Genomic DNA, 23145 nt, shown 5'->3' with positions numbered 1-23145 from the left:
CGAACGTCTTTCCTTCCTGGACGCGTATTCTGGTTACAACCAGATACGCTTAAAAGAAGAGGATGTGGTCAAAATAGCTTTCATAACACCTTATGGCGTGTTCTGCTATAGAACGATGCCTTTCGGGTTGAAAAACGCGGGAGCCACTTATCAGAGGATGATGCAAAAGTGTCTCGCCATGCAGATTGGCAAGAACGTCCAAGTATACATCGACGATGTCGTAATTACAAAAAAGAAGGGGTCATCTCTGATTGATGATCTCAAGGAAACCTTCGACAACCTAGACAAGTTTCGTGTCAAGCTAAACCCGACAAAGTGTTCTTTTGGCGTTCCTGCGGGAGAACTCCTTGGATACTTGGTGTCAGCTAGAGGAATCGAAACAAATCCTGAAAAGATACAAGCAATTGTGACAATGAGAAAGCCAACGAAGCTTAAAGAGATACAACAGCTGACAAGACGTGTCGCGGCTCTGAGCAAGTTTGTCGCCAGGCTAGGAGAAAAAGCGTTGCCCTTTTATGCGCTTATAAAGTAAGGAAAAAAATTCGAGTGGAACGAAGAAGCAGATAGGGCATTCGAGCACCTCAAGCGCACAATCTCGACACCGCCAATACTGGTGGCGCCTAAGGAAAAGGAACCTCTCTTGTTATATATCGCGGCCACACTTCAGGTGGTTAGCACGGTACTTGTGGTAGAAAGATAAGAAGAAGGGAAACTTCATGGAGTCAAAAGGCCGGTGTATTTCATCAGTGAAGTCTTATCGCGGCCACACCTCAGGTGATCTGACGCCGCCTTCGCAGATGATCATGGCTGAAATATCGCCCTCTCTACATCTCTCTGAATAGGCATACGAATCACCAGACGTCAGACGGAGGAAACACTTCAGACCGAGAGATTGGGAGCGAACGTACCGCTGATGTCTCCAAAGTGCAGGAGATTAGTTGTAGTACTTTTCAATTAGAAATGTTGTTGAACCCACGAGGAGCTAAAGGTATTAGTTGGCAGAATCGACAAGAAAACAATAATAAGGAAGTAACAATTTTGGTGTTTTGGGTGTATAGTTTGCAATACAAATAAAGTGCAGAAATTAAATAGCAAATAAGTAAAAGGGTTCCCGGGGGCGGCATTGATTTACTAACATCTGAGTTCTACACAACATGGTAAATATTTTGTCGAGCTTTATTCAATTAGGGATGTAGCCTAAATTAGGTGCAACCATAGATATGTGCAAACACACCCCTTATGATGGGTCATAGAGCCATTTTCATGCGCAAGTATAGGAATCATTAAGACATAAATCTCCCACCATAGCAATAAGATCATTGGTCCCCGACATAAACCCCTCTAATGCAACCCATAGTATTGGAAGACGGTTTCTGTCATTCGTCCCTTCCAACACTAATGCATTACACTGAAGTGCAGCACTACGAGCCCATATAGGTGAAGTAATATGCAGTCGAAGTTCGCATAAAACCATCATAGAACAACATAAATATAGAAAACTTGACAAAATACTCATTGCACATCATATAGAATCATATCCAGATCATCCTATGCCCTTAGGAATGTGGGAAACTACTCACAAGTGTCAAACATGATATCGACCAAAGGCATAATGATTACAACAAAATCTGAATACATAATCTCCCCACCAAATAACAACAAAGTACCAATCACAAACATGCAATCGCACGAAACACAATATCCGGGGGAGCTACGCCGACGATCCTCCCTTTCTTGACGTAGAGCATGGCCTCCGCGAGGCTAGGAGGCAGGACAACCTAGGAATTGTCTTTCGCCTGCATCTCCCAGGCCGCTTGGGCGTCCACCTTCACCTGTTGTGCAACCGCCGCTGCATCTTTCCACTCGTTCAGATTCTTGCGCCCACCCCGTCGCTTCGCGACCTCAATGCCTTTCTCCTTCTTCATCAGCACCTTCTTTGGCGCCTTGGTTGTTGTTTCACGGCCGCCACGCTTAGAACCAGCGGGTGATGAGGTCTCCATCGGGCATGGGGTGCCGGCTGGGGTGGTGTCTGGGGCGGTGTTTGGGGCGGTGGCTGCGGTGGTTTTCTCGGATTCCATGGCGGCTGCGGCTAGGAGGACGTTGATACGTCTCCAACGTATCGATAATTTCTTATGTTCCATGCTTGTTTTATGATGATACACACATGTTTTATACATACTTTATGTCATATTTATGCATTTTCCGGTACTAACCTATTAACGAGATGCCAAAGAGCCAGTTGATGTTTTCTGCTGTTTTTGGTTTCAGAAATCCTAGTAAGGAAATATTCTCGGAATTGCACGAAATCAACGCCCAGGATCTTATTTTTCCACGAAGCTTCCAGAAGTCCGGAGGAGATACGAAGTGGGGCGACGAGGCACCCACACAACAGGGCGGCGCGGCCAAGGCTTGGGCGGCGCGGCCCTGGCTTGTGGGGCCCTCGTGGCGCCCCCTGACCTACCCTTCCGCCTACATAAGCCTTCGTCGAGAATAGTTCCAGTACCGAGAGACACGATACGGAAAACTTTCCAGAGACGCCGCCGCCAATCCCATCTCGGGGGATTCAGGAGATCGCCTCCAGCACCCTGCCGGAGGACTCTTCACCGCCATGGTCACCTCCGGAGTGATGTGTGAGTAGTTCACCCCTGGACTATGGGTCCATAGCAGTAGCTAGATGGTCATCTTCTCCTAATTGTGCTATCATCGTTGGATCTTGTGAGCTGCCTAACATGATCAAGATCATCTATTTGTAATGCTACACGTTGCGTTTGTTGGGATCCGATGAATATGGAATACTATGCTATGTTGATTATCAATCTATTATCTATGTGTTGTTTATGATCTTGCATGCTCTCCGTTGCTAGTAGAGGCTCTGGCCAAGTTGATACTTGTAACTCCAAGAGGGAGTATTTATGCTAAATAGTGGGTTCATGCCTCCATTAAATCTGGGACAGTGACAAAAAGTTCTAAGGTTGTGGATGTGCTGTTGCCACTAGGGATAAAACATCAATGTTATGTCTAAGGATGTATTTGTTGATTACATTGCGCACCATACTTAATGCAATTGTCTGTTGTTTGCAACTTAATACTGGAGGGGGTTCGGATGATAACCTGAAGGTGGACTTTTTAGGCATAGATGCATGCTGGATAGCGGTCTATGTACTTTGTCGTAATGCCCAATTGAATTTCACACTACTCATCATAACATGTATGTGCATGGTCATGCCCTCTTTATTTGTCAATTGCCCAACTGTAATTTGTTCACTCAACATGCTATTTATCTTATGGGAGAGACACCACTAGTGAACTGTGGACCCCGGTCCATTCGTTTACATCGAATACAATCTACTGCAATACTCGTTCTACTGTTCTCTTCAAACATCATCATCCACACTATACATCTAATCCTTTGTTACAGCAAGCCGGTGAGATTGACAACCTCACTGTCACGTTGGGGCAAAGTAATTTGGTTGTGTTGTGCAGGTTCCACGTTGGCGCCGAAATCCCTGGTGTTGCGCCGCACTACACTCCGCCGCCATCAACCTTCAACGTGCTTCTTGGCTCCTACTGGTTCGATAAACCTTGGTTTCTTACTGAGGGAAACTTACTGATGTACGCATCACACCTTCCACTTGGGGTTTCCAACGGTCGCGTGCTGAACGGAGAGACACACGTCAACTGCGCGCTAGCAAGTAAATTTCTGGCACCGTTGCCGGGGAGATCAAGACACGCTGCAAGGGGAGTCTCCACTTCCAATCTCTTTACTTTGTTTTTGTCTTGCTTTATTTTATTTACTACTTTGTTTGCTGCAGTAAAACAAAATACAAAAAAATTAGTTGCTAGCTTTACTTTATTTGCTATCTTGTTTGCCATATTAAAAACACAAAAAAATTAGTTACTTGCATTTAATTTATCTAGTTTGCTTTATTTACTATTGCTAAAATGGGTACTCCTGAAAATACTAAGTTGTGTGACTTCACAAACACAAATAATAATGATTTCTTATGCACACCTATTGCTCCACCTGCTACTACAGCAGAATTCTTTGAAATTAAACCTGCTTTACTGAATCTTGTTATGAGAGATCAATTTTCTGGTGTTAGTTCTGATGATGCTGATGCCCATCTTAATAATTTTGTTGAATTATGTGAAATGCAAAAGTATAAGGATGTAGATGGTGACATTATAAAATTAAAATTGTTTCCTTTCTCATTAAGAGGAAGAGCTAAAGATTGGTTGCTATCTCTGCCTAAGAATAGTATTGATTCATGGACTAAATGTAAGGATGCTTTTATTGGTAGATATTATCCTCCTGCTAAAATTATATCTTTGAGAAGTAGTATAATGAATTTTAAGCAATTGGATACTGAGCATGTTGCCCAAGCTTGGGAAAGAATGAAATCTTTGGTTAAAAATTGCCCAACCCATGGACTGACTACTTGGATGATCATCCAAACCTTTTATGCAGGTCTGAATTTTTCTTCACGGAACCTATTGGATTCAGCTGCTGGAGGTACCTTTATGTCCATCACTCCAGGCGCCGCAACAAAGCTTCTTGATAATATGATGGTTAATTACTCTGAATGGAACACGGAAAGAGCTCCACAAGGTAAGAAGGTAAATTCTGTCGAAGAAACCTCCTCCTTGAGTGATAAGATTGATGCTATTATGTCTATGCTTGTGAATGGTAGGACTAATGTTGATCCTAATAATGTTTCGTTAGCTTCATTGGTTGCTCAAGACGAACATGTGTGACGCCCCGGAACCGGTATCCTGAGGATTCTGGCGAACCCGCCGAAATCCGCACGATATCGATTCAGAGACGCCCTCCGACACGACGTGCGCGACGAATCACACACGTGATGCCAGAGGAATTAACACGAGCGGTAACATTACAACCGGATTACAATAGAGCCCACAAGATACATATATTACAACAACGACTCCAACGAGTCAAGATACAAATATACAAGACAAAGATCCAAATCATACAGAAGATCGAATACGTCCGAGTACGGACAAGATACAAATTGGACTAAGAGTCCTGAAGATAACCAGTGGCGTCCATAACCCTGCCCAGGCCAAGCCGGAAGGGTAACCTTGCTAATGTCGTCTTCATCGAACATATCTTCATACCTGCCCGGTTATATCCCGTAGAAGCAGCAATAAGTACGGGTTCGTACTTAACAAGACTTCAAGACGTATAAGCATTCGTCAACCAGTCGTCCTTTGTACTTGAGGCACGCAGGGGACTTAGAGGACGCAAGAGAAACGTCATAAGCAATATGGTGGGGTTAAGCGGCAGCGCGCAAGCACTAAAAACCTATAGAGACATTCTACAACATTCGTCTAATCAGAGAAGATGAGAGAGCGCATAACTAACAGTTCTATACTCTGCAAACATAACACAGCCGACGCTTTCCCCCTTCGCAAAGAAGTACTTACAAAGGCACCCACACGGTTGTCAAGTTTTAACCATTTATTATTGAAGTTGTGCTAACTTACTACACAAGTTATTATGATTGAAACAACAGGTGTAATTTGTCTATGGTCGAGTCATACAGCTCCAAGTCGTCCATAACCGCGGACGCGGCTTATCGATAAGATTGTAACCCTGCAGGGGTGCCCAAATGTGCCCACACGCACGATCAACCCACTTACGACAGGTGGATATCACGACACGCACTCTCCTTCACTACAACAATGTCCAGGAAGCCACCTAACTAAGTTAACTCGTTTCAGAGCCCGATCGGAACTCTGATGCGGACCTAGCTGTTGCGAGAACAGCTAAGAGGATCAGAGCCCACTAGAGGATGACCTCTTAACAATACGGGGATACAAGGCACTCACGGCTTCCCCAAAAGTAACATCATATCATCTGACCACAAAGAAACATGCTTGCACGCCCGGGAGAAGCAAAACAAACATCCAAACTAGTTGTGGCCACTGGACAAAGCGGTAGATTCCGGCAGTGGTCGAGGGGAGACCCGGTAAGCATACCCACGTGTGGTTAGAGCGCTCAGTCTCGGAACAGATAACAAGAACTCGGGGTCCTAAGATATTTAGGAAACACAAGTGAGCCATCACAAAACGAGCAGCTGACCCACCGATGCCTCCGCTAAACAAATGTCAACAACTAAAGTAACCATGATTCTTCCCAACATATAACCCGATAAGATAACAATAACGGTAACGAGATAAAACAGCACTAGCATGCACTACGACTCGCAAGGCCAGACTCGATAACCAAACAATAGCCGTAGGAGGTGGTGGTGGCAATATGGGCTGCTTGAGGTAACAAGTGGAAGGGACACGTGACAAGAACGCAACTCAAGGATAGCATAAGGGAGAAGGCAAAATAAAATAGGTGAGCGACTCCTGCAGGGACAGGAGTATAGGGGAAATGCTTGCCTGTTAAAGCTTGCCGAGGGACATCCGGAGAACTTGTCGTATCTCACAGCACCACTTCGTGATCCTATCCGGGAAGAAGCAAATGCTGGAACAAACAACGTATGCAAGTCTTACTACTACGGAAGAAGAACCAGCATGATGAAGATGATATGCATGACATGGCAAATATGATGAGGTGCAACTTATCCAATTTAAGCGGGATCGGAACCCGGACAAACAAATTAGGTTGGAGTTGCATTTTCTACCGTCAAAGTTAAGGGTGGATTAACATAGCAAACATGGCAGGGGTGAGCTACATCAAATTTAAACGGAGCGGGGAAAACCCTAGTTGGAATTCCGAAATACTCCGCATATATGTAAGGTGATCATGCATAACTATCATCGAACGACATGATGCGAGATGCAAACATGCATATGGATGGCATAAACATGTTCAGCACATTTTTCTGATCAATTTTCATATACAACACTTTTAATTTTGAGTTACCAATTAAAAGTTATTACCAGATTGGTTTTATTATTAATTAAAAACAGAAACATATTTATTTTATTGGGGGTAAGGACCCGAAAACAAAATCCGGACAGGGGAAGGACCCCGGGTTGCTTTACTAAACTTCCAGGGGTTATGCATAAAATGTGTCGCGTCAGGGAGCGAGGGTTAATAAAACAAAATAGATAGGGGGCTAGATGAAAAACTATCAGATCCAGATCTGGGAGACTTTTCTCACCCAGAGAAGAGCTAGCTGCTGTCGATGACAGGTGGGGCCCGGGCGGTGAGGTGGCTGCCGCGCTGGCGAAGCGTGCGTGCACGCACGGGAGGTGTTCGACGCCGGGCGCGTGCGGTGAGCGGCGGTCACCGCGGCAGATCTTGGTGCGCGCCGGCGACTGGAGGCGTCCCAGGGCGCGAGGAAGGGGGCGTTGGGTGCGCCTTGTCGGCGCGGACGAAGAGGAGGCAGCGCCGCCCACGGGAGGTCGCCGGAGCTTCACCGTCGGCGGGTTGCTGCGGACAAAACGGTCGGTAGCAAGGTGAGAAGAGGAGCAGAGGAGGGGGGAAGCGACCGAGCGGTCCAGGAGGTGCGCCTGCTCACCAAAGATGTGCAGGACGTGACGAGGAGGGCGGAGGGGGACGGACGGCGAAGAATTTGTCGCCGGAAGACGGCGGCCGGAATAGGGAATTGGCGAACGTGTGCTTGATTGAAGGGCTCCTGGCTCGATTCCTTGCACCAGTAGCTGCGCGACGGAGAGGCGCGTCGAATGGTGGCGGCGGCGGGGCTTGGGGTGGCCGGAGATGATGGGGCTGCGGCAAGGAGGGCGCGGCGTTGTGGGGTAGAAACCCTCTCCGTTCGGTTTCTTGTAGAGAAAGAAGAAAGAGGAGAGGTTGGAGGAGACTTGGGCGAGGAGGACGAGAGATGCGGTCCAGGAATAAAGCAAGGGAGGAGGGAGAGGACCATGCGGGGAAGGGAGCAGATGAGGAGGGGTGGTGCGGCAGCCATGTGCTGTGGTGGAGGACCACGGTCACGCGGCTCGCGTGAGGGGAAGATGACACAGAAGCGTACCGCTTCGTCCACACAAGTGGGCCGAGGAAGGAAGAGGTGGGCCGGATTGGCCTGCGGGGAGGAGAGGAGATGGGCTCGGGCCAGAGGGAGAAAAGGAGCAGGCCAGCGGCCAGGTAAGAAAGAGAGAAGGGTTTGGGTTTGGGTTTTTCTTTTCTCTTTTTATTTTAAAACTGTTTTGAAAATCAAATTGAAACCAAACCAAAACAGCACCACTTTATTTTTGACATTGAAACATTTAAAAATAAGTTTATTTGTTAGACAGTTTCGGGGTTAGGGTTTTGTTTAAATGAAAGGAGGAAGAAGGTTTTATTAAACCATATGAGAAGGAAACAAAAATAACTATGGTTTATAAAATAATTTTATTTGATAAAAACACGGATGAGATATGATGCATATGCCATGATGATGCACAAAAGAAAAAGAACAAACAATTATCTATTAGAGATACTACCCGGGGCCGTTACAATCGACACCACTAACAAGGGATCGCGCCCCGAGATCCCACGTCCAGGTACGGGGGAGAGAGGTGAACTATTGGATCTTCAGGCGACGTGTCGATCTCCTCGACACCACTATCAAGAGTTCTTGCTCCATGCTGATCGGGCGACACCACTAACAAGAAGTCGTTGTTCCGTTGATGATGATGCACTTCTATCAGATCCTCCAAAGATCGGACCTAATAGGTGAGGGGCAAAGATCGTCCAACCCGCGTAGAATTCTAAGACTTAGAGACACAGATAAGAGTGAAGACTCAAAATTCGCAAAGGTAAGAGGAGAAAGAATATAGGTAAGAAGAAAAATAGAGCTAGTCAGATCTATCCAACGAATTTCAGAAAATAGTTTTCACACTAGACACAACAACGTCCGTTGGCAAGGTTATCCTACAGGCTGGACTAGTGGGGTACCGTCAACCTGAGGCTCTGATACCAACTTGTGAGTATCGTCAACCTGAGCTCTGATACCAACTTGTGACGCCCCGGAACCGGTATCCTGAGGATTCTGGCGAACCCGCCGAAATCCGCACGATATCGATTCAGAGACGCCCTCCGACACGACGTGCGCGACGAATCACACACGTGATGCCAGAGGAATTAACACGAGCGGTAACATTACAACAGGATTACAATAGAGCCCACAAGATACATATATTACAACAACGACTCCAACGAGTCAAGATACAAATATACAAGACAAAGATCCAAATCATACAGAAGATCGAATACGTCCGAGTACGGACAAGATACAAATTGGACAAAGAGTCCTGAAGATAACCAGTGGCGTCCATAACCCTGCCCAGGCCAAGCCGGAAGGGTAACCTTGCTAACGTCGTCTTCATCGAACATATCTTCATACCTGCCCGGTTATATCCCGTAGAAGCAGCAATAAGTACGGGTTCGTACTTAACAAGACTTCAAGACGTATAAGCATTCGTCAACCAGTCGTCCTTTGTACTTGAGGCACGCAGGGGACTTAGAGGACGCAAGAGAAACGTCATAAGCAATATGGTGGGGTTAAGCGGCAGCGCGCAAGCACTAAAAACCTATAGAGACACTCTACAACATTCGTCTAATTAGAGAAGATGAGAGAGCGCATAACTAACAGTTCTATACTCTGCAAACATAACACAGCCGACGCTTTCCCCCTTCGCAAAGAAGTACTTACAAAGGCACCCACACGGTTGTCAAGTTTTAACCATTTATTATTGAAGTTGTGCTAACTTACTACACAAGTTATTATGATTGAAACAACAGGTGTAAGTTGTCTATGGTCGAGTCATACAGCTCCAAGTCGTCCATAACCGTGGACGCGGCTTATCGATAAGATTGTAACCCTGCAGGGGTGCCCAAATGTGCCCACACGCACGATCAACCCACTTATGACAGGTGGATATCACGACACGCACTCTCCTTCACTACAACAATGTCCAGGAAGCCACCTAACTAAGTTAACCCGTTTCAGAGCCCGATCGGAACTCTGATGCGGACCTAGCTGTTGCGAGAACGGCTAAGAGGATCAGAGCCCACTAGAGGATGACCTCTTAACAATACGTGCCGCACCTACGGACGTGCAAGAGACAACGGGGATACAAGGCACTCACGGCTTCCCCAAAAGTAACATCATATCATCTGACCACAAAGAAACATGCTTGCACGCCCGGGAGAAGCAAAACAAACATCCAAACTAGTTGTGGCCACTGGACAAAGCGGTAGATTCCGGCAGTGGTCGAGGGGAGACCCGGTAAGCATACCCACGTGTGGTTAGAGCGCTCAGTCTTGGAACAGATAACAAGAACTCGGGGTCCTAAGATATTTAGGAAACACAAGTGAGCCGTCACAAAACGAGCAGCTGACCCACCGATGCCTCCGCTAAACAAATGTCAACAACTAAAGTAACCATGATTCTTCCCAACATATAACCCGATAAGATAACAATAACGGTAACGAGATAAAATAGCACTAGCATGCACTACGACTCGCAAGGCCAGACTCGATAACCAAACAATAGCCGTAGGAGGTGGTGGTGGCAATATGGGCTGCTTGAGGTAACAAGTGGAAGGGACACGTGACAAGAACTCAACTCAAGGATAGCATAAGGGAGAAGGCAAAATAAAATAGGTGAGCGACTCCTGCAGGGACAGGAGTATAGGGGAAATGCTTGCCTGTTAAAGCTTGCCGAGGGACATCCGGAGAACTTGTCGTATCTCACAGCACCACTTCGTGATCCTATCCGGGAAGAAGCAAATGCTGGAACAAACAACGTATGCAAGTCTTACTACTACGGAAGAAGAACCAGCATGATGAAGATGATATGCATGACATGGCAAATATGATGAGGTGCAACTTATCCAATTTAAGCGGGATCAGAACCCGGACAAACAAATTAGGTTGGAGTTGCATTTTTTACCGTCAAAGTTAAGGGTGGATTAACATAGCAAACATGGCAGGGGTGAGCTACATCAAATTTAAACGGAGCGGGGAAAACCCTAGTTGGAATTCCGAAATACTCCGCATATATGTAAGGTGATCATGCATAACTATCATCGAACGACATGATGCGAGATGCAAACAGGCATATGGATGGCATAAACATGTTCAGCACATTTTTCTGATCAATTTTCATATACAACACTTTTAATTTTGAGTTACCAATTAAAAGTTATTAACAGATTGGTTTTATTATTAATTAAAAACAGAAACAGATTTATTTTATTGGGGGTAAGGACCCGAAAACAAAATCTGGACAGGGGAAGGACCCCGGGTTGCTTTACTAAACTTCCAGGGGTTATGCATAAAATGTGTCGCGTCAGGGAGCGAGGGTTAATAAAACAAAATAGATAGGGGGCTAGATGAAAAACTATCAGATCCAGATCTGGGAGACTTTTCTCACCCAGAGAAGAGCTAGCTGCTGTCGATGACAGGTGGGGCCCGGGCGGTGAGGTGGCTGCCGCGCTGGCGAAGCGTGCGTGCACGCACGGGAGGTGTTCGACACCGGGCGCGTGCGGTGAGCGGCGGTCACCGCGGCAGAGCTTGGTGCGCGCCGGCGACTGGAGGCGTCCCAGGGTGCGAGGAAGGGGGCGTCGGGTGCGCCTTGTCGGCGCGGACGAAGAGGAGGCGGCGCCGCCCACGGGAGGTCGCCGGAGCTTCACCGTCGGCGGGTTGCTGCGGATAAAACGGTCGGTAGCAAGGTGAGAAGAGGAGCAGAGGAGGGGGGGAAGCGACCGAGCGGTCCAGGAGGTGCGCCTGCTCACCAGAGATGTGCAGGACGTGACGAGGAGGGCGGAGGGGGACGGACGGCGAAGAATTTGTCGCCGGAAGATGGCGGCCGGAATAGGGAATTGGCGAACGTGTGCTTGATTGAAGGGCTCCTGGCTCGATTCCTTGCACCAGTAGCTGCGCGACGGAGAGGCGCGTCGAATGGTGGCGGCGGCGGGGCTTGGGGTGGCCGGAGATGATGGGGCTGCGGCAAGGAGGGCGCGGCGTTGTGGGGTAGAAACCCTCTCCGTTCGGTTTCTTGCAGAGAAAGAAGAAAGAGGAGAGGTTGGAGGAGACTTGGGCGAGGAGGACGAGAGATGCGGTCCAGGAATAAAGCAAGGGAGGAGGGAGAGGACCATGCGGGGAAGGGAGCAGATGAGGAGGGGTGGTGCGGCAGCCATGTGCTGTGGTGGAGGACCACGGTCACGCGGCTCGCGTGAGGGGAAGACGACACAGAAGCGTACCGCTTCGTCCACACAAGCGGGCCGAGGATGGAAGAGGTGGGCCGGATCGGCCTGCGGGGAGGAGAGGAGATGGGCTCGGGCCAGAGGGAGAAAAGGAGCAGGCCAGCGGCCAGGTAAGAAAGAGAGAAGGGTTTGGGTTTGGGTTTTTCTTTTCTCTTTTTATTTTAAAACTGTTTTGAAAATCAAATTGAAACCAAACCAAAACAGCACCACTTTATTTTTGACATTGAAACATTTAAAAATAAGTTTATTTGTTAGACAGTTTCGGGGTTAGGGTTTTGTTTAAATGAAAGGAGGAAGAAGGTTTTATTAAACCATATGAGAAGGAAACAAAAATAACTATGGTTTATAAAATAATTTTATTTGATAAAAACATGGATGAGATATGATGCATATGCCATGATGATGCACAAAAGAAAAAGAACAAACAATTATCTATTAGAGATACTACCCGGGGCCGTTACAACATGTTGATGTGAACTTAATTAAAAATAATAATTTCAACAACAATGCTTATCGGAACAATTCTAGTAACAACTATAGGACATATCCTTATAATAATGGTAACGGTTATGGTAATTCTTATGGGAATTCTTACAACAATAATAGGAATACACCCCCTGGACTTGAAGCCATGCTTAAAGAATTTATTAGTAGACAAACTGCTTTTAACAAATCTGTTGAAGAAAAGCTTGGGAAAATTGATATACTTGCTTCTAAAGTTGATAGTCTTGCTGCTGATGTTGATCTTTTGAAATCAAAAGTTATGCCTAGTGAAAATAAAGATATTAAGTCATTTGCTACAGCAAACGCCATCCAAATTAGAATTAATGAGAATATAAGATTAATGGCCGAATTGCGTGCTAGGTGGGAAAAAGAAGAAAATGCTAAAGAAGACAATATAGCTAAAGTTTGGACTATTACCACCACTAGTAATGCTAATGCTCCACATGTTTCTGCACCTCCTACTATCAATGGTAAAATAATTGGTGTTGGCAATGTTTCTACTTCTAATGCAAAGCCTGCAAAACTGCCGGAACCTGCTAAAACTGCTTGTGATAAAACTGCTGAATTTTTTTCCAACATTGGGGACAATGATCCCATTGCTTTAGATTATAATGGTTTGGATTTTGATGATTGTCACATCTCTGAAGTTATAAAGTTACTTGCTAAGAGTCCTAATGCTAGTGCTATAAATTTGGCCTTTACAAAACATATTACAAATGCTCTCATAAAAGTTAGAGAAGAGAAATTAAATCATGAAGGTTCTATTCATAGGAAGTTAGAGGATGGTTGGGAGCCCATCATTAAGATGAAGTTCAATGACTTTGATTGTAATGCTTTATGTGATCTTGGTGCAAGTATTTCCGTTATGCCTAGGAAAATCTATAATATGCTTGACTTGCCACCATTGAAAAATTGTTATTTGGATGTTAATCTTGCTGATAATTCTACAAAGAAACCTTTGGGGAGAGTTGATAATGTTCGCATTACGGTTAACAATAACCTTGTCCCCGTTGATTTTGTTGTCTTGGATATTGAATGCAATGCATCTTGTCCCATTATATTGGGAAGACCTTTTCTTCGAACTGTTGGTGCTATTATTGACATGAAGGAAGGTAATATTAAATATCAATTTCCTCTCAAGAAAGGTATGGAACACTTCCCTAGAAAGATAATGAAGTTAACTTTTGATTCTATCATTAGAAACAATTATGATGTTGATGCTTCGTCTCTTGATAATACTTGATACACACTTTCTGCGCCTAGCTGAAAGGCGTTAAAGAAAAGCGCTTATGGGAGACAACCCATGATTTTACTACAACACTTTTGTTTTATATTAGAGTCTTGGAAGTTGTTACTACTGTAGCAACCTCTCCTTATCTTAATTTTGTTGCATTGTTGTGCCAAGTAAAGTCTTTGATAATAAGGTTTATACTAGATTTGGATTGCTGCGCAGAAACAGATTTCTTGCTGTCACGAATTTGAGCAGTAGGCTCTATAGGTAACTCAGAAAATTCTGCCAATTTACGTGAGTGATCCTCAGATATGTACGCAACTTTCATTCAATTTGAGAATTTTCATCTGAGCAAGTCTGTTGCACCTAAAAAATTCGTCTTTACGTACTGTTCTGTTTTGATAGATTCTGCCTTTTATTTCGCATTGCCTGTTTGGCTATGCTTGATGGATTTCTTTATTCCATTAACTTTCAGTAGCTTTGTGCAATGTCCAGAAGTGTTAATAATGATTATGTCACCTCTGAACATGTGAATTTTGATTATGCACTAACCCTCTAATGAGTTGTTTCGAGTTTGGTGTGGAGGAAGTTTTCAAGGATCAAGAGAGGAGGATGATACAATATGATCAAGGAGATTGAAAGCTCTAAGCTTGGGGATGCCCCGGTGGTTCATCCCTGCATATTTCAAGAAGACTCAAGCATCTAAGCTTGGGGATGCCCAAGGCATCCCCTTCTTCATCGACAACATTATCAGGTTCCTCTAATGAAACTATATTTTTATTCCATCACATCTTATGCGCTTTACTTGGAGCGTCTGTATGTTTTTATTTTTTGTTTTGTTTAAATAAAGTTGGATCCTAGCATTCATTGTGTGGGAGAGAGACACGCTCCGCTGTTTCATATGGACAAATATGTCCTTAGCTTTACTCATAATGTTCATGGCGAAGGTTGAACTGCTTCGTTAAATTGTTATATGGTTGGAAACGGAAAATTCTACATGTGGTAATTGGTATAACATCTTGAATAATGTGATACTTGGCAATTATTGTGCTCATGTTTAAGCTCTTGCATCATATACTTTGCACCTATTAGTGAAGAAATACATAGAGCTTGCTAAAATTTGGTTTGCATGATTGGTCTCTCTAAGGTCTAGATATTTTCTAGTAAGGGTCGAACAACAAGGAAGACGGTGTAGAGTCTTATAATGCTTACAATATGTCTTTTATGTGAGTTTTGCTGTTACGGTTCATACTTGTGTTTGTTTCAAATAACCTTGCTAGCCTAAGCCTTGTATTGAGAGGGAATACTTCTCATGCATCCAAAATCCTTGAGCCAAACACTATGCCACTTGTGTCCACCATACCTACCTACTACATGGTATTTCTCCGCCATTCCAAAGTAAATTGCTTGAGTGCTACCTTTAAATTTCCATTCTTTGCCTTTGCAATATATAGCTCATGGGAAAAATAGCCTAAAAACTATTGTGGTATTGAATATGTACTTATGTATTTTATCTCTTATAAGTTGCTTGTTGAGCGATAACCATGTTCCTGGGGACGCCATCAACTACCCTTTGTTGAATATCATGTGAGTTGCTATGCATGTTCGTCTTGTCTGAAGTAAGGGTGATTTATCATGAGTTGAATGGTTTGAGTATGCATATTGTTAGAGAAGAACATTGGGCCGCTAACTAAAGCCATGATCCATGGTGGAAGTTTCAGTTTTGGACAACAATCCTCAATCTCTTATGAGAATATTATTTGTTGCTGAATGCTTATGCATTAAAGAGGAGTCCATTATCTGTTGTCTATGTTGTCCCGGTATGGATGTCTAAGTTGAGAATAATCAAAAGCGAGAAATCCAATGCGAGCTTTCTCCTTAGACCTTTGTACAGGCGGCATAGAGGTACCCCTTTGTGATACTTGGTTAAAACATATGTATTGCGATGATAATCCATGTTAATCCGAGCTAATTAGGACAAGGTGCGGGCACTATTGGTAATCTATGCATCAGGCTTGCAACTTGTAGGATATAATTTACATAATGCATATGCTTTATTAGTACCATTGACAAAATTGTTTCTTGTTTTCAAAATAAAAGCTCTAGCACAAATATAGCAATCAATGCTTCCCTCTGCGAAGGGCCATTCTTCTACTTTTATGTTGAGTCAGTTTACCCATTTCTCTCCATCTTAAGAAGCAAACACTTGTGTAACTGTGCATTGATTCTTACATACTTGCATATTGCACTTATTATATTACTTTATGTTGACAATATCCATGAGATATACATGTTACAAGTTGAAAGCAACCGCTGAAACTTAATCTTCCTTTGTGTTGCTTCAATGCCTTTACTATGAATTTATTGCTTTATGAGTTAACTCTTATGCAAGACTTATTGATGCTTGTCTTGAAAGTACTATTCATGAAAAGTCTTTGCTATATGATTCAATTGTTTACTCATTATATTTACCATTGCTTCGAATCGCTGCATTCATTACATGGGCTTACAATAGTATGATCAAGATTATGATAGCATGTCACTTCAGAAGTTATCTTTGTTATCGTTTACCTACTCGGGACGAGTAGGAACTAAGCTTGGGGATGCTGATACGTCTCCAACGTATCGATAATTTCTTATGTTCCATGCTTGTTTTATGATGATACACACATGTTTTATACATACTTTATGTCATATTTATGCATTTTTCGGTACTAACCTATTAACGAGATGCCGAAGAGCCAGTTGCTGTTTTCTGTTGTTTTTGGTTTCAGAAATCCTAGTAAGGAAATATTCTCGGAATTGGATGAAATCAACGCCCAGGATCTTATTTTTCCACGAAGCTTCCAGAAGTCCGGAGGAGATACGAAGTGGGGCGACGAGGCGCCCACACAACAGGGCGGCACGGCCAAGGCTTGGGCCGCGCAGCCCTGGCGTGTGGGGCCCTCGTGGCGCCCCCTAACCTACCCTTCCGCCTACATAAGCCTTCGTCGAGAATAGTTCCAGTACCGAGAGCCACGATACGGAAAACCTTCCAGAGACGCCGCCGCCGCCAATCCCATCTCGGGGGATTCAGGAGATCACCTCCGGCACCCTGCCGGAGAGGGGAATCATCTCCCAGAGGACTCTTCACCGCCATGGTCGCCTCCGGAGTGATGTGTGAGTAGTTCACCCCTGGACTATGGGTCCATAGCAGTAGCTAGATGGTCGTCTTCTCCTAATTGTGCTATCATTGTTGGATCTTGTGAGCTGCCTAACATGATCAAGATCATCTATTTGTAATGCTACATGTTGCGTTTGATGGGATCCGATGAATATGGAATACTATGCTATGTTGATTATCAATCTATTATCTATGTGTTGTTTATGATCTTGCATGCTCTCCGTTGCTAGTAGAGGATCTGGCCAAGTTGATACTTGTAACTCCAAGAGGGAGTATTTATGCTTGATAGTGGGTTCATGCCTCCATTAAATCTGGGACAGTGACAAAAAGTTCTAAGATTGTGGATGTGCTATTGCCACTAGGGATAAAACATATTTTCTATCTAAGGATGTATTTGTTGATTACATTACGCACCATACTTAATGCAATTGTCTGTTGTTTGCAACTTAATACTGGAGGGGGTTCGGATGATAACCTGAAGGTGGACTTTTTAGGCATAGATGCATGCTGGATAGCGGTCTATGTACTTTGTCGTAATGCCCAATTGAATTTCACACTACTCATCATAACATGTATGTGCATGGTCATGCCCTCTTTATTTGTCAATTGCCCAACTGTAATTTGTTCATCCAACATGCTATTTATCTTATGGGAGAGACACCACTAGTGAACTGTGGACCCCGGTCCATTCTTTTACATCGAATACAATCTACTGCAATACTCGTTCTACTGTTCTCTGCAAACATCATCATCCACACTATACATCTAATCCTTTGTTACAGCAAGCCGGTGAGATTGACAACCTCACTGTCACGTTGGGGCAAAGTAATTTGGTTGTGTTGTGCAGGTTCCACGTTGGCGCCGTAATCCCTGGTGTTGCGCCGCACTACACTCCGCCGCCATCAACCTTCAACGTGCTTCTTGGCTCCTACTGGTTCGATAAACCTTGGTTTCTTCCTGAGGGAAACTTACTGCTGTACGCATCACACCTTCCACTTGGGGTTTCCAACGGTCGCGTGCTGAACGGAGAGACACACGTCAACTGCGCGCAATCAGACGTCTATCGCAAGGCTGGGGTGTTCGCGCCATCCAACTTCGATTTTTTTTGGACTGCTGGAGGAAATGTGGGCGGCGATTGAGCCACTGGCATGTGGGCCATAAATGAGGAATGGAGGAAACTCGACATGACTGCGCAGACGCAAACACGACGCGTATTTGGGCGGCTTTTGAGTCTTGGTGAATGATACGTCTCCGACGTATCGATAATTTCTTATGTTCCATGCTTGTTTTATGACATTACCTACATGTTTTGTTCACACTTTATATCGTTTTTATGCGTTTTCCAGAACTAACCTATTGACGAGATGCCGAAGTGCCAGTTCCTGTTTTCTGCTGTTTTTGGTTTCAGAAATCCTAGTAAGGAAATATTCTCGGAATTGGACGAAATCAACGCCCAGCATGTTAGAATCCCACGAAGCTTCCAGAACACCCGAGAGCCACCAGAGGAGGGCCCTGTGGGCCCCAGATGACAGGCTGGCGCGGCCAGGGGGTGGGCCGCGCCCCCCTACTGTGTCGTCGCCTCGTCAGCCCTCCGACTCCGCCTCTTCGCCTATTTAAAGGTCCCTGACCTAAATCTTCGGTACGGAAAAGCCACGGTACGAGAAACCTTCCAGAGCCGCCGCCATCGCGAAGCCAAGATCTGGGGGATAGAACTCTCTGTTCCGGCACGCCGCCGGGACGGGGAAGTGCCCCCGGAAGGCTTCTCCATCGACACCGCTGCCATCTCGACCGCCATCTTCATCAACGCTGCTGTCTCCCATGAGGAGGGAGTAGTTCTCCATCGAGGCTAAGGGTTGTACCGGTAGCTATGTGGTTAATCTCTCTCCCTATGTACTTCAATACAATGATCTCATGAGCTGCCTTACATGATTGAGATCCATATGATGATGCTTGTAATCTAGAGGTCGTTATGCTAGTCAAGTGAATTTTACTTATGTGATCTCCGGAGACTCCTTGTCCCACGTGTGTAAAGGTGACAGTGTGTGCACCGTGTGGGTCTCTTAGGCTACATTTCACGGAATACTTATTCACTGTTATGAATGGCAAATTGAAGTGCTTATTTATATCTCTTTATGATTGCAATGTGCTTTGTATCACTATTTATCTATGTGCTACTCTAGTGATGTTATTAAAGTAGTCTATTCCTCCTGCACGGTGTAATGGTGACAGTGTGTGCGTCGTGTAGTACTTGGCGTAGGTTATGATTGTAATCTCTTGTAGATTATGAAGTTAATTATTGCTATGATAGTATTGATGTGATCTATGCCTCCTTCATAGTGTGATGGTGACAGTGTGCATGCTATGTTAGTACTTGGTGTAGTTGTGTTGATCTATCATGCACTCTAAGGTTATTTAAATATGAATATCGAATATTGTGGAGCTTGTTAACTCCAGCATTGAGGGTTCGTGTAATCCTACGCAATTAGTGGTGTTCATCATCCAACAAGAGAGTGTAGAGTATAGCATTTATCTATTCTGTTATGTGATCAATGTTGAGAGTGTCCACTAGTGAAAGTATAATCCCTAGGCCTTGTTCCCAAATACTGAAATCGCTGCTTGTTTACTGTTCTACTGCATCTGTACTACCTGCAATATTACCACCATCAACCACACGCCAGTTGCAGCATCAAGCTATTTTCTTGTGCCGTTACTGCTGCTCATATATTCATACCACCTGTATTTTACTATCTCTTCGCCGAACTAGTGCACCTATACATCTGACAAGTGTATTAGGTGTGTTGGGGACACAAGAGACTTCTTGCTTTGTGGTTGCAGGGTTGCATGAGAGGGATATCTTTGACCTCTTCCTCCCTGAGTTCGATAAACCTTGGGTGATCCACTTAAGGGAAAACTTGCTGATGTTCTACAAACCTCTGCTCTTGGAGGCCCAACACTGTCTACAAGAAAAGGAGTGTGCGTAGACATCAAGCTATTTTCTGGCGCCGTTGCCGGGGAACGAAGGAAAGCTACACCATTTCCTCCCTCGTCAACAGTGCACCAGTCCTGGACTGCATCAAGTATTTTCTGGCGCCATTGCCGGGGAGGAAAGGTAAAAGGTACTCACACTCTGTATCTCGGCTACTAAGCTATTTTCCGGCGCCGTTGTAAGTACTCGAAGCTATTTCCTTTAGATCCTGCAATTGCATCTTTTTGTTTCTTGTTTTACACTAGTTTGGCATAATGGAAAGCAACATGGAGCTTTTTATTCTTTTTCCTGAGTTAAGACATGGATGGTTTGATGCGAAAATTAAAAAACCCATGGAACATATTAGTATGAACATTTTGAATACCATTGTTGCTAATGATATGGAAAATTCTATGCTTGGGGAAGCTGGTTTTGATGAGCATGATCTTTTTAGTCCCCCAAGAATTGAGGAGAAAATTTACTTTGATGATACTTTGCCTCCTATTTATGATGATTATAATGATAGTAGTCTTTTGGTGCCGCCTGTTATGGAGGATAAATTTGATTACGATTACAATATGTCTCCTATATTTGATGATGAGAATAATAATGATAGCTACTTTGTTGAATTTGCTCCCACTACAACTAATAAAATTGATTATGCTTATGTGGGTAGTAATAATTTTATGCATGAGACTCATGATAAGAATGCTTTATGTGATAGTTATATTGTTGAATTTGTTCATGATGCTACTGGATATTATTATGAGAGAGGAAAATATGGTTGTAGAAATTTTCATGTTACTAAAACACCTCTCTATGTGCTGAAATTTTTGAAGCTACACTTGTTCTATCTTCCTATGCTTGTTACTTTGCTCTTCATGAACTTGTTTATTTACAAGATTCCTTTTCATAGGAAGCATGTTAGACTTAAATGTGTTTTGAATTTGATTTTTGATGCTCTCTTTTGCTTCAACTCTTCATTCTTATGAGTGCATCATTAAAATTGTTGAGCCCATCTTAATGGATATAAAGAAAGCACTTCTTGGGAGATAACCCATGTGTTTATTTTACTATAGCAACTTTGTTTTATATTTGTGTCTTGGAAGTTGTTACTACTGTAGCAACCTCTCCTTATCTTAGTTTTATTGCATTGTTGTGCCAAGTAAAGTCTTTGATAGCAAGGTTGATACTAGATTTGGATTACTGCGCAGAAACATATTTCTTGCTGTCACGAATCGGGGCCTAATTCTCTGTAGGTAACTCAGAAAATTCCGCCAATTTACGTGAGTGATCCTCAGATATGTACGAAACTTTCATTCAATTTGAGCATTTTCATTTGAGCAAGTCTGGTGCCTCTTACAAATTCGTCTTTACGGACTGTTCTGTTTTGACAGATTCTGCCTTTTATTTCACATTGCCTCTTTTGCTATGTTGGATGGATTTCTTTGTTCCATTAACTTTCAGTAGCTTTGGGCAATGTCCAGAAGTGTTAAAAATGATTGTGTCACCTCTGAACATGTGAATTTTTGATTATGCACTAACCCTCTAATGAGTTTGTTTTGAGTTTGGTGTGGATGAAGTTTTCAAGGGTCAATAGAGGAGGATGATACAATATGATCAAGAAGAGTGAAATCTCTAAGCTTGGGGATGCCCCGGTGGTTCATCCCTGCATATTTCAAGAAGACTCAAGCATCTAAGCTTGGGGATGCCCAAGGCATCCCCTTCTTCATCGACAACATTATCAGGTTCCTCTAATGAAACTATATTTTTATTCGGTCACATCTTATGTACTTTACTTGGAGCGTCTGTTTGTTTTTGTTTTTGTTTTTGTTTGAATAAATGCTTGTGTGGGAGAGAGAGACACGCTCCGCTGGTTCGTATGAACACATGTGTTCTTAGCTTTTAATTTTCATGGCGAAGGTTGAAACTGCTTCATTAATTGTTATATGGTTGGAAACAGAAAATGCTACATGTTGTAATTGGTATGATGTCTTGAATAACTTGATACTTGGCAATTGTTGGGCTCATGATTAAGCTCTTGCATCATATACTTTGCACCTATTAGTGAATAAATACATAGAGCATGCTAAAATTTGGTTTGCATGATTGGTCTCTCTAAGGTCTAGATATTTTCTAGTAAGGGTCGAACAACAAGGAAGACGGTGTAGAGTCTTATAATGCTTGCAATATGTCTTTTATGTGAGTTTTGCTATACCGGTTCATACTTGTGTTTGTTTCAAATAGCCTTGCTAGCCTAAACCTTGTATTGAGAGGGAATACTTCTCGTGCATCCAAATCCTTGAGCCAAACACTATGCCATTTGTGTCCACCATACCTACCTACTACATGGTATTTCTCCGCCATTCCAAAGTAAATTGCTTGAGTGCTACCTTTAAATTTCCATTCTTTGTCTTTGCAATATATAGCTCATGGGACAAATAGCCTAAAAACTATTGTGGTATTGAATATGTACTTATGCATTTTATTTCTTATAAGTTGCTTGTTGTGCGATAACCATGTTCCTGGGGACGCCATCAACTACTCTTTGTTGAATATCATGTGAGTTGCTATGCATGTCCGTCTTGTCTGAAGTAAGGGCGATTTACCATGAGTTGAATGGTTTGAGCATGCATACTGTTAGAGAAGAACATTGGGCCGCTAACTAAAGCCATGATTCATGGTGGAAGTTTCAGTTTTGGACAAATATCCTCAATCTCATATGAGAAAATTAATTGTTGTTGAATGCTTAAGCATTAAAGAGGAGTCCATTATCTGTTGTCTATGTTGTCCCGGTATGGATGTCTAAGTTGAGAATAATCAAAAGCGAGAAATCCAATGCGAGCTTTCTCCTTAGACCTTTGTACAGGCGGCATAGAGGTACCCCTTTGTGACACTTGGTTAAAACATATGTATTGCGGTGATAATCCAGGTAATCCGAGCTAATTAGGACAAGGTGCGGGCACTATTAGTATACTATGCATGAGGCTTGCAACTTGTAGGATATAATTTACATGATACATATGCTTTATTACTACCGTTGACAAAATTGTTTCTTGTTTTCGAAACCAAAGCTCTAGCACAAATATAGCAATC

The 23145-nt window shown here is 43.7% G+C and overlaps 1 protein-coding gene across 1 annotated transcript in view; it reads right to left on the bottom strand.

The window, feature by feature from the left end:
- Positions 1-4685: 4685 nt before the first annotated feature.
- The window catches only part of LOC127320989 (uncharacterized), a 44535-nt gene continuing 26075 nt past the window's right edge, over positions 4686-23145 (bottom strand). The window contains exons 2-4 of the mRNA XM_071822219.1: positions 7500-8122; positions 7140-7411; positions 4686-6496 (exon numbers count right to left, since the gene is read on the bottom strand). Of these exons, the coding sequence (XP_071678320.1) occupies positions 6219-6496; positions 7140-7411; positions 7500-8122 (1173 nt within the window). The 3' untranslated portion in view covers positions 4686-6218. The remainder of the gene's footprint in view (positions 6497-7139; positions 7412-7499; positions 8123-23145) is intronic.

The sequence above is a fragment of the Lolium perenne genome, chromosome 6, assembly GCF_019359855.2.
Source record: "Lolium perenne isolate Kyuss_39 chromosome 6, Kyuss_2.0, whole genome shotgun sequence".
Classification (NCBI taxonomy): Eukaryota; Viridiplantae; Streptophyta; class Magnoliopsida; order Poales; family Poaceae; genus Lolium; species Lolium perenne.
Note: the sequence above shows the minus strand (reverse complement) of the source record. Positions and strands in the feature narration are given on the sequence as shown.